At 30.6% G+C, this 13,789-nt stretch overlaps 1 protein-coding gene across 1 annotated transcript; it reads left to right on the top strand.

The window, feature by feature from the left end:
• Nucleotides 1-12,345: 12,345 nt before the first annotated feature.
• Nucleotides 12,346-13,492, top strand: LOC141696361 (uncharacterized). The gene is made up of 2 exons (XM_074500512.1): nt 12,346-13,166; nt 13,288-13,492. The coding sequence occupies exons 1-2, from the start codon at nt 12,346-12,348 to the stop codon at nt 13,490-13,492; spliced, it is 1,026 nt and encodes a 341-aa protein (XP_074356613.1).
• The last annotated feature ends 297 nt before the right edge of the window (nt 13,493-13,789 follow it).

Consider the following 13,789-nt stretch of genomic DNA (forward strand, 5'->3'; position numbering starts at 1 on the left):
TCGACCTTGTAGAATTCATTATAGCTAGGTGACGACTCCATGCTCTCCTAGAATGCTAAGCTGAGAGTTTAAGTGCCTAGGAATCTCACTGGAGACTCCTAGTACCACCAAGGAGTGTAACTTGCACATATACTCCCTTGGATAACTTTAGTTGTGACCAAGAAACTGTTGAAATGCTAACCTACGACCTGGACCTCCCATGTAGCATTCTTTACTTAGTTTCTAACTAAGTGGAGACCAGAAGGCACCAAGGGGAAGCTAACTTGCGAATGAAGCTTTGTTTTAAGCTTATGTTGCGAGTACAAGGCTACTAGAAGTGCACTCTAGTAACCACTAACTGCCTTAGCTTCAATTTGATTAAGAAAAATGCTAAGTAGCGTTTATACATATCTTTCGTTACCTAGTATGCACAACTAATTCCTTACAAAGTTTTAGAGCTTCACTTTCCCTTGTATGAACCAGGTAGTGCCTTAGAATTTTTTTGATCAAGTAAATAATTTTAAGTTGCTACAAGAGTTATACACATGCACGTTTGGAGATAGTTAATGCTCTAACTTCTTTCCTGTTACTCCTACTAGGTCAAGACCAGTTTCTTTAATTAGATGTTGAGTTGTACTTTAATGTTCTTGCTCATACTAAGCAAAAAAATGATCTCAGTGACTCCTACTACAAGGTACTGATCACTTTGACTTAGTTTATGCAGAACGTTTTAGCCCTTAAATTGTCCCGTCTTCAAGTCTTCTCTCTAAGTCTTCGTATAAACCATATAAAGTGCATATCTAGATATAAATCCTCACTTAACAATTCTTCTAATGATAATACTCAGATTCCTTTCATAAAATGCTAATGCCTAGTGCAACTGATCTAGTTCACAGACGATTAACTTTGATTTAGGTTATCATTGATTACATTGTTAAGCTTGCAACAAATTTATCGCTTCAAATACTAACTATCAATAAATAATTGTACTTGTACTGGAATCTTTTCTGGTTCTCAGACACCATCTTCATTGTTATTATAATCTTGAATACTTTATTCACTGTTCTTCACTAACGCTTGAACATATAAATGAACTCCTTTCGGTGAGTATAACTTCAAGACCGCGGATGTCTTCTTCAACATTTATCTATACCTTGTTTTCAGTTCTTCAGATTCTTATGCTTCAAACACTGTCTATCTTCTTTCAATGCTAATACAGTGAAATCTTCTGGTGGCACTTTTACATTGAATATTTATGATTTCTGAAACCCTGAAAGTATTTAACCTTTATTCTTCACTGAGGCATAAACATATTAATGAACTTCTTTCAGTGACCTGTAAATAGACTTCAACCTTATTCTAATCATTTAATTCTTTATATATGTCTTGTCTTTAATTCTTCCTGATTTCTTATGTAGACATATTATTATTTACCTGTTCATGTTCAAGTATTGAGTTGTCACGTCTAATGTTCATACAGCTTCGCAATCTCACCAACAGTTGTTGTCTATTATAGTGAAGAAAATGGCTAAGAAAGCCTGGGCGATCAAGATTATGTGTTTAGGCGCAGAACGAATAAAAAATCAAAGATTGAGATATTGAAAGTCGAATTCGTGTCATTAAGTATGAACAACCCCGAACAACTTGATGATTTTTACATGAAACTGAATGGCATTATATTGACTATTCAGGCTCTTGGAGAAGAAATAGGTGATCATATATGGTGAGAAATTGCTTCGTACAGTTCCCTAAATTTTTTTGAAAATTGCATTAACAATAGAACAATTTGGAGATCTGGAGATGATATCGGTAGAATTGGCTATTGGGTTACCAAAGGCACATGAAGAATAATTAGAAGGACAGAATGAGAATACTAGGGGAAACTATAATTAACAAAGAAGAAATTGTCAAAAAGAGAAAATGACGAGGATAAGCTTTTGTGTACGAGAAAAATGGATTAAGCGAACGAATAAATAAAGAACATATGAACAATCATACATGAAAGGTCGTGGAGGACGAGATAAAAGCAGGGTCGGGTGCTATAATTGAAACATTCTTGGCCAATACGTGGAACCTCGACCAACCAGGGAGCATAAACAAGAAGCCAGTAGAGGAATTGGAAAATAAAATGTATGCCCTCCTATTGGAAAAATTAGGAGAAGGATGGCAATAATATGATGTTACTCAACAAGTAAAGAGTAGTACCAAAACGCATTCCAGATGGTGAAGAAAAACAAGTCGAGTCGAATTTATGATACTTACAAGTAATCACATGATGATTCAAAAATCAAATTTTAAGGAATTTTATGTTAATGAGATTCTATTTTATTAGAAGACTTAAAAATAAAAAATAGGCACGAACATTAGTTCTTCTCTTCATCATTTCTTGTACAAGTAATTCTACTAATTTTGGACAAATATCACAATAATATAATAGTAAGATGAAAATCAGTTATCGTACTTATTACTCGGTCATACACAAAATAATAAATAATGAAGATGCTCTTGACTACCGATATCAAATTTTGAAAATAAGATGGTTGTATCCAAACTTGGAATGATGTAATAAGTCGTGGACTTAGACCCTCCCATGAAAAACTAGTAAAATTTCAATTTAGATGTCTGTTGTTTGAGTGTGTGTATGTGTATATATATCCAATATAATTGTCGATTATTTGTGTGTGTGCATATTCATACCAACACACACACATATTTATATATATAAATTTTTAAATTCTAATTTTTACTATTATTAATGTCTTTTGCATCTTGATCTTGACTCCTTAATTTTTTGCACATGTTTGTATTTCGAGTTTATCATCTTTCAAGAAGCCTGTCAAAAAATAACAAAATACTACGAATGTCATTGAAGCTCCTGCAAATCAGAATTATCCAATTGTCAAATTTGTTGAGGACACACTACGGTATTTGTACACTATACTATCTAAGCTCCCGATATTTCCCACTATATATAGATAAATTTTCTTTGTATAAATTGGATTGTACCAAAAAATTTGAGTCGTAGGTTCATTCAAATTAAATGAAGTGATATATTGAAGATGAATGAACCTACACGTTCCAGCCTTACATATGAGTTTTTAAGTTCATTAAAGATTAACAATGATAGCCTTTTATCATTCCGGATCGCCAACGTCCAACATCAGGTATAAAAAATCTGCTTTAGACAACATGTTTAAGTGGCAGCAAGAGGCGCCTTTAGAAAATTATGCTACACCTTTCTGACTAGAAATTATAGGACTGGCTATATGGAAGGATTCTAGAGTTGTGATACATTGAGGAAGTCATAAAGTACTTTACAAATCAATTATTCATTTGTCGGTTATTTGTGTGTATATTGTAGATTTTTATATTGTCAACATCACAAATTCCTAAATATTTGAATTTTATTAGAATTATATGTGTGTTTATACTTCTTGACCTTGACTACTTAATTTTTGTGGTTTTCATCTGGGACACAATAAAATATGAGTTATTAAATTTTCATTGGCTTCTACTTATTAAATACAATGAAACACCTATATACTGGAAAAAAATCCACCAATAACGAGAAGCCACTTCATAAAAATAGTAAGTAAGTAACTAACGTGGGCACAAATTATATAGATCCTATTTGTGTCCTTGTTTGAATTATATGTTCAGTTTTTTAGTAATAACTCAGTAATTGTTGAATTTATGAGATTTTAAATATATGATATGGATTTGGATTTGGGTGTAATATAGACATGATAAATAAGGAAAAAATGTATATATATGCCTAAGAGTACTCCATCATAGATAGAAGAAAGAAGGTACAAATCTACCTAGGGCCACGCCATCATAAACACAAGAAATAAAAATGGAAGATAAGAGAAAGTAAAGCAAACATAAGAATTTTACTTAACAATCCAATACCATAAAAGGGAGAGCAACATGAAGATTGTGTGAGAGTCTCAATCAGACAACATAAAAACCCAAACTAAAATCAATTTTTTATGTTTAAGAATGAGGGACAAATTAAAAATAACAATCATAATTAAAACTATATGACATGGATTGGGTTAGTATACGATGATTTATATAATTTACAATTAGGTCATTTAACAAGACACTGGTGCATTAATTTTATGATAAGAGTTAAAATATAGAACAAGAGATCTATAGTTTGAGATGCTATATTCTGCTTATTTATTAGTGAACGAACTCGAGACAAGTTCAACAACTAATATACAATTGATGCATACAACAAAGATAAAATCGTAACTTGTGTATGAAGATCATTACCAACATTACAACTGTAAGAATCAGGATGTGGGGAGGAATTTAGAAGAGCAAGAAATCAACAACTAGTAAGTGTATTATATTTTTCAATTAGTAATACAAACTGATAATAATTGAACTCATGATGGAAGGAGAAATTATTGCAGATACCAAACCGGGTTCACTTTAATTTTTCTTGAATTTCTCTGCGGTTGTGTTCAATTTGTCTAGTCAGTTTTGGTTTCAGTCAGGGTTTCATTGCAACTTGACTGATGGTTTGTCCTGTGTAATGTGTTCCTTATTATTGAATTAACTTTCGTTGGCGGGTTAGTCCTTTCAAGAGGATGAAAATGTTGGACATAAATTGTCTTCATAAAAGATATAGTTAAAAACGTGGCAAAAATTATAGTAAGAGGATCGTCACACGATTGATGGGTTGAAATATATTTTACCATTGCCATTGATTAATTTTAAAATTTATGCTTTTGGTATAATACAATATGAAATTTTTCAAAATTAATATTTTTACATGGACGTAATCATTCAAGGAAGTGTTGTCATTTCCCACACGATTCCTCTGACATCTGCCAATTATTGTGAAAAGAATTGGATTTGTTGCCTACCTGCATCAAAAATTACTAAGTGAACATATGTAGTGAAGGATTGGATGATGCTTGGTCAATATGCCGGAAGGATACCAAGGGGTAGTTTTAAATCTAATCCAAGATGTAGGTTTCTAGATTTCTTGGATTGAGAAGGATCTATGGATGCCTTATTGGTATTTGCAATTGGCTGGGGAAGCCTTTGAAATTTTTTTACCAAAATAATGTTATGGAATGTACAAAGAGATCCAAAGCCATCAGACGTATAACATGCAGGCAATTTTTGTGCACAACTAATATTTTAAATAATATAGATTTACGGAAAATATAAGTCTCAAGTGAATAAAATTATGGGCTAATGTACTATTACAAATTGGATGATCACACTCATTCTCGTTTACATTTTCAACTGAGTATATCATGTAATCATTTGGACAAGCATGTATCATTTTATAATCAAGCCATAAATCTCTTATCATTTTTATGGCAATATTAAGATTTACATCGGGAAATGCTTCCCTAACCAGATGTAGAATACTGTTGAATGCAGACTCGGTAAACCCATGACTACACTTCAATTGGTAAAATGTAACTATAAAACCTAAACGAGTAAATTTTTCAAACTTGTGAAATAGTGGTTCTTTCCCTTCCTTCAACCTTATAAAAGTCTTTCATGACTTCATTCATTCCATTTATATCCTTACCTTCATTGCGAATCATTTCATCAAAATCATCACCTAGGTAGATATGTCATATTTCATCTCATCATTATTAATTTTTCCGAACTTATCACTTAACACTTCATATATCCAATAAAAAATGACACTGTAGTTTATTTCCTAAGGTAAAATTATCAAAGGAATCCCTACGAAAATATGTGGCCCCATTACTATAAGCCTCATTGTGTTTATATAGTAAAAGCCAAGTCATTGATATAAATTTACCAGCCTGTTTTCTACACAAGAAAGCAAATAAATAATAAACTTAAATATACGACGTCGAATAATATTCTACTTATTACTCAACATATTCTTACAAACACAAACATTGCACAACGATAAATATATTATTACTCAACACAAGATAAATTTATAACTGAGTTTACGCATAAAAAAGTTTACGCGGTAAATATGCAAAAAACATGAAGCAAATACAAGTAGTGCATAAATATTTACAAAAAAAATAGTCATAATGAAGCTTACAACCAAAATCATAAAAACAAAGACGTATTTTAAAAGAAACATAGTCACATTTAAAGATGTAATTTAAAAATTCCTATTTTAAATCTTTGACAACGTCACAATCAAAATCTTAATTTTAAAATGCCCGGGTGAATTATTTTTAAAACCCTCTTATTTTTAAAACCTTGGAAAGTATTGGGCCTGAAATTTTGGATATCTATTGCAATAGTTAAACAAACTCATTACAAACCATTAAATTTTTTTGCAAGAACTCAACTCATTTGTAACATTTTTTAAAAAACATCCGACACCTTAAACTTGTCAAAAGTGGCCATGAAACAGGAACGATTTAAGAGCAAATTTTTGATTGGGCGTTGCAATAGCCATTCTAAGGTGTAGTGAACTAAAGGTTAATTTCAAGGAGGGCAATTCGAGTTGACAATCTTGATGTTTGATTGTCATGTTTCTTAAGTAGAACTCCTGTTTTATTTTAAGTACAAAATATTTTGGGAACTTGATACTCTCCAGTTATGTGAACTTAATTTTAAACATGAGATTATTTTTGTGTAATTAGAAACATTGTCAACATATGTGGCTCTTAGATGAATTTGCAAACATTATTTACTTTGGTTGACTTCGAACTTTATTTTATGTTAAATTTCAACTTTGGATTTGAGTTCTTAACTGAAATTTGTAATTAAGTTTTTAGTATTGCAAGTGTAATAAAAATTTATTTTTATGTTGGTAAAATGGGAAAAAAGTGTTACAATAAATAAAAAAGTGTTACAGAAATGTTACAATGTTATATAAAGATATGACTAGAAGATTAAAATATTTTATCATTCAATGTTAGAATGGAAAATTGGTGTTGCAAAAGAGTTTATTCCAACATATTGATTGTTGGGTGTTACAATAGAACAACTGTTACACCTACATGGTGTTATCATAGATATTGAAATTGTAAATATAGGTGTCTCTTGTAACACTTTATCCATATTACCATAGGTTCAAAAAGTGTTATCGTTTACCCCTATTGTAGCATGCGCAAATACAACACCAGTAAATTTTCAAAAAGTTTAACCTTAGCCGAAAAACTTTGCTTTACGTAACACTTTCTGTTCATTTTAACACTCTTTTAGGTTTTTCTAGAAGTCATATATGGTGTAGTGAAGCTTGACCATCGTGTTTTTTTGGCTATGAAAAAGTTATCTTAAGTAATAGAATATTCCTTAATTTTAGATCCAATAGCCATGAACAATTTGTTTAAAGATCCATTGGTCGTTATGAAATTGGTAGTACAAGGACTATGACTACCAAAAATTTGGATAATATTCCCCTTATGCATATTATATAATAAAGATATAAGGGTTGTTCAAATCAACGGTATTCTGCGTTTTATGAAATTCATATTACCCGTTAATGATTCAATATGCAGTTAATTGGAATTGATTAATTAATATTTGGTATATGCATATAGTTATATACATGTTACGCAGAACTTACCAACGCAAATTTTTGCGGAGTATCGCGATGAGATTTCAGAAACCATTATTTTCGAGTTTCCTAATGATCAAAAGACCCGTGTGAAATTTGATAAGGACGAGGGAAACTTTTGCTGTGTTGTTAATCTTCTAAATGGTTGTGATAAGAGATTGTGTATGATCCTTCGACCTATGATAAATTATAATTATATTTAAATATGAATATTAATTTAACTAGTAATTTTTGTTAACTAGTAATTTTATTTTATTTTTAAATGGACTTACATGGGTTGGATGTAAGGCTCTTTCACTTTGTTTTAAGGAAGAAAGCGCGAAAAGGGGTCAAGTAGTAAGGTTGAATTTACATAATACTTTTAATGCATTGTACGTGATTTATATATATGTTTCATATAGAAATTGGTCTTGTTTACAAATACAACTCCTCTCCCCGACCTTTTGGAAATGGTTTGGCCATGTTCTACCACCCAGGGAGATTACCGTTACTTTACCACATGGCCAAACCTTAGTAGGATATTACTCACCTCTACATCCTATTTCTGGCTTGATGAATTTTGAGGGGAAAGGTGATGGTACGGTGCTTACTTATCATGAAGATGAGGGCTTTGATAGAATTTTTTTGGACATCGATGCGGTGAAGAAATCATATTCTACTGGTAAAAATAATTACATACTCCAATTATTTCCTCGCTTCTAATCGAAATTCTCTATGTTTATGTTGAGTATAAATAATTATTTAATAAAATTTAATAGGTTCTACGAGCGAATTGCAGGTTGGTCAATTAAAGATCAAAATTATGCAATGGAATTTGGAAGATTATTGTTGTGGTATTGCAAGAATTTTGGAATTCTAACAATTTAATAGATTGTTCAATAATTTGCATAAGTTTAACAAAATTATTATTTGTGCAGGACATTGCATGTGAGTTCAGTTCAATCACTAACTTTTGGTCTCATGGCGATGTTTTATTGTAGTAATCATGTACAATAATCCAACATAAACTGTATTCTGTTTCTTTCAATATTCTCTCCCTCTTCTCTCTCTATTACACCAAATTCTACTACAATGGCCTTTCCATCAATTATTCACCTCGTGTTGATCTTGATAAATATCGCATTTTAATCCATGGCGCATAAAATTCCGCGGAATCCATGAAAAATTCAACACCATCATCACGCAATGCCCTTCTAGAGATTTGTACATATATAATTTACTTATGTCTTACTTATTTATGTTTCCTTAGTTTGATTTTCATGGATCCATGTATTTGTGTTGTATATTTGTTTGAGGTTATATAAATGTATACATGTTTTGTTGAACTTTATATATATATATAAGCTTTATTTTCCATGTATGTTGGTTTTAAATCAAGTGATATAATTATATGTGATGTAGTTATGTTGTTTGAAGTTTATTTTATAATTTATTATGTTTTTGAGTTTTTTTATTTGATAAAACTTTATTTTGTTGAATTGAAGTGTCAAAATATTTGGTTTGCATGGTGCCAATTTTGGTCATTTTTCTTTATTATGTAAAATTGTAAATTTGGGCTTTATTAAATTTTGCATTTTTCATGTTTGACTGAATTTTATGTCAATATATCAAAATTGTTATATCTGTGTAAAATTCTATATCAAATTATGAATGTATCGTATAATATTTGTGTTTATATGATAAATTTTAGAAATGGTCGAATATTTGTGTTTATATGGAAAATTTCAAAAATAGTTGTATTATTTGTGCGTATGTGGCAAATTTAGAATTAATTTATGTTATCTATATAAGTATAATGTAATTGTATATAAAATACATGCCTTAGCATTTTTGTTTTGGTTTTATACAATTTAGGATGTACTTTGGTATGTTATTATAATGAGAGCTTTCGTAGTCATTATTTCGGCATTGATGACAAAAGATAGAGGTAAGAGGCTGGCGGGGTACACGAGCAAAGAATCAAGGACCCATAAAAACACACCTCGCAAGGGACATGGGGGCATGAAATGTTGGTGGTGAGGGAAGAAGTGGCAGTGGTCGCGAAAAAATGGCAGAACGACTTGCAAGAATAACGACCGAAAGTGGTATTTTCATGGCGCTGAATACCAACCATATTCTGAAAATACCTACCATTCATAAGAAAAATGACCATCTCTTTCGAAAGCGGTCAGAAGCGTATCTTGCACCCGACCGTGGCATTAGTCTGCGTTAGTCAACGTAAAATTCTACGCAAAAAGTAACTAGTCTGACCGTTTTTGACTCGGTCGATACTCGTGAATAGTGATCGGTTTTTGCCATAAAATGACAGATTTGGTGTTGGTAAAGGCCATATTTCTTGTAGTGAATAATATATATATTTTATCTATAATTTTTTTAATAAAATACTACGAATATTAAAGAGATAATTTTTCCTTATGACACATCAATATTATACATCGACCAAATCCAGTTAATCATATTTAACTTTCTTTTATTTTACACCGACCAAATTTTATTAATTTATATTTTATTTTAATTTTAATTTTATTTTAAACAGGTTAAAGATTATTTAATTTACACGAATGAATAGTGTATATATATTACTTGATTTTACCCTCACACTGTTACACGTAACTTTTTATCTTTGTATTTTATTTTATTTTAGTTTGGTTCAATAATATAATTTCATTTATCCCAATCAACAACATTTATTTTTTATTCTAGTCTAAAATCGAGTATACCCACCAAATTCAACTAATTATACTTAATTTGCTCTTAATTATATTTTAGGTACGACCAATAGATAATTTTTTAGCACATAATAGTGTTTATTATTTTGTTTTATTTCGAGACCAGAATACCAACAAACGAATTATCTGTGATTAGGTTTTAAAGAAGTGGTATGAGTAATGTATATACAAAAGTAATAACTAAAGTACCGTAGTGACTTACCGATTATCAATTTTTTTAATGTTTCGGCATAAATGAATGAATTTTTACATTAATCTGCGTTAGTCAACGTAAAATTCTACGCAAAAAGTAACTAGTCTGACCGTTTTTGACTCGGTCGATACTCGTGAATAGTGATCGGTTTTTACCTTAAAATGACAGATTTGGTGTTGGTAAAGGCCATATTTCTTGTAGTGAATAATATATATATTTTGTCTATAATATTTTTAATAAAATACTACGAATATTAAAGAGATAATTTTTTCTTATGACACATCAATATTATACATCGACCAAATCCAGTTAATCATATTTAGTTTTCTTTTATTTTACACCGACCAAATTTTATTAATTTATATTTTATTTTAATTTTAATTTTCTTTTAAACAGGTTAAAGATTATTTAATTTACATGAATGAATAGTGTATATATATTACTTGATTTTACCCTCACACTGTTACACGTAACTTTTTATCTTTGTATTTTATTTTATTTTAGTTTGGTTCAATAATATAATTTCATTTATCCCAATCAACAACATTTATTTTTTATTCAAGTCTAAAATCGAGTATACCCACCAAATTCAACTAATTATACTTAATTTGCTCTTAATTATATTTTAGGTACGACCAATAGATAATTTTTTAGCACATAATAGTGTTTATTATTTTGTTTTATTTCGAGACCAGAATACCAACAAACGAATTATCTGTGATTAGGTTTTAAAGAAGTGGTATGAGTAATGTATATACAAAAGTAATAACTAAAGTACCGTAGTGACTTACCGATTATCAATTTTTTTAATGTTTCGGCATAAATGAATGAATTTTTATATTTTTATTAGAAAAATGTTATTAATTTGAATAATTTAGGAAAAGGAATCAAATTAAAGTTCTAACAAAAGAAAAAAAATCCTAGTTTGTTTAATTATTTTTCGCTTTATCTTAAGTTATATAAATCAGATTTTGACGATTTTATAACTCACGCAAATCTCATGAAATAACGTATAATTCGGTGAGAGTTTTAAAGGTATTTTCCGACAAAAAATATCCATAAAATGAAGAAAAAAAGAAAATTACAAATTTTGTATTAATATTATATTTTAACTAACTTTTTGGTTTAAATTATTGATATAATGCTACATTTTATTCTTTCAATTGAGGATATCCACTTATCGTTGGTTATAATATTATCCCTTATTTTAGATGGAACTAGTGGAATCCATTTGTTTAAAGATGAAATTGTCCAATTACATTGGTAGTCACCGATCATTAGTAACAAATATTTTAATAACATTCTCGGCTTAGAATGCTTAATGATATATTTTGACAATTACATGTCTCTTTAATAAAAGGAGAATCATATGACAAATGTTATTGCAAATTTAAAATTTTAAAAACTTAAAAATTGAAAGTTACCATGCATTGCAAGTAAATTTGTAGTTCAATCATATCATTGAAAACTTGTATGAAGAGATAAAATTGAAAATATTATATATTTCTTTTATACGACTATTATTATTATTCTTGGAAAAAGAAACAGATAAAAGATGCAAATTCATATCTTTTTTCCCAAGAAAAGGTGCATATTGTTATTCTTACCAAGTCAAAGATTTTCTTAAAATATCCGGATAAACTATATCAGACATATGTGAAACAAACAATGACAAAATTAAACATAGCCATTGGTAGGAAAACCATACCAAAAAATCCTAAAAAAATTGAATAGATGCGGCCTCTCCAAAAGGTTGCGACTCGCCCCTTGAAATAAACACTATTGACACCAAGTCTCAACTATATATGAGCCGCCTACGCTAAGTTTGATTCATACCACTACAAACCCTTTGCATTTCCTCTTTGAATAACTCTCAAAACTTTTAGTTTCCCTTCCTCCATATTCAAGTCATGGCAATGGAGACCGAGTTTGAATTCTATGAATTTAAACATAGGTTTGCTTTGTACGATCCAGACTCCTATTTCGATGATAAAAATGTTAGCAACGAGCATTATAATCTTTATCATACCATCGATAGGACTCTATTTTATAGGCTAGTCCGTAAACTTGGTCGTAACGTTGATGAATCGAAGTTTGTGGTGGCATTCTTGATCTGGCTGGAAAGAATCCGGTACAGCAAGAATGCTGTCCACAAAGTTATTTCTTGGCCATTTCATTTGATTGACCAACTTGCTAATGAAATTGCTAAATTTTTTATGTGGATGGAGAACAATGACTCAGGTCAAGAATTCTTTAATCCACGTTTGCTTCAGATGTTATGCTCTCGTGAAATCAACTTACTCTACTTTCGTGAGAGACGGAGTAAGATCATTGAAAGTGTCCGGAGTATAATTTCTGAAGTTTGTGTTAGGGCCTTTAGAGATATACTCACAAGTGATAGTCAGTTTGTAGATGTTCAAGGAGATAGGTTGTGGTTTGGTTATAACACTAATCAGGTTTTGGTGCCACGTCCTCCTTTGTATCAAAACGTTGTAGGTGGGTTTCCACAACTAGGGTTAGGAGGAAACTTGGTTCCTATAAACTATATGAGTCAGCTCCGCAGTGTATTGGAAAATCCTGATGCGGATTTAAGTGAAATTTTTGGAGGATTGCAGCTGATGGATGGTTGCGAGGATGAACCTGACGTTGCACCTGAAGACCGAACTATCTTTTTGACATTCTCCAAAGGCTACTACCTTCCTGAATCTGAGATTCGAGAATTTTTTACAAGGTATAAAATATTCAAAATTCATCCAGATGTATGCATATGTATAATTACAATAATATTTAATTAGTAAATATCTATTTATGTGGTGAGTAAGCATGTTGACATGGTTTTCCTTTTTGCACAGGAATTTTGGTGATTTCATAGAAGGGATATACATGCAAGATGTGTCCAGTGATGAACAACCATTGTACGCTCGAATGGTTTGCCGTTCATCTTCTATCATTCCACGCATAGCTCCTCCAGGAATAAAAACCAAGTACTCCATTTGCGGCAAGCAAGTCTGGGCCAAAAAGCATGTGAAGAGAAGTCGCGAGTCCACTCCTGATTAATAAAAAAATTATGTTTAAGTTGGTACCCTGTAGTGGGTAACTGGTTCACCTCTTGATGTATGAAAACATGTCTTCTAAGCATATAAATCATGTTGTTAAGATTTTTTCTTGGATTGATATATCAATTTCTGTTATGTTATATTTTTTTTATATATAAAAAAAGAAGTAATTCTCATGTGGATAGTACTGATCTAATTACTTGTAAGTAATCATGTCTACAAATAAATTATATTCTTAATTTTAAGCTAGTTTTCGAAACTCATCAATCCCTTCTTTAAATATAATTTAAAATGTCAA

The sequence above is a fragment of the Apium graveolens genome, chromosome 11 (genome assembly GCF_009905375.1).
Source record: "Apium graveolens cultivar Ventura chromosome 11, ASM990537v1, whole genome shotgun sequence".
In the NCBI taxonomy this organism is placed as follows: Eukaryota; Viridiplantae; Streptophyta; class Magnoliopsida; order Apiales; family Apiaceae; genus Apium; species Apium graveolens.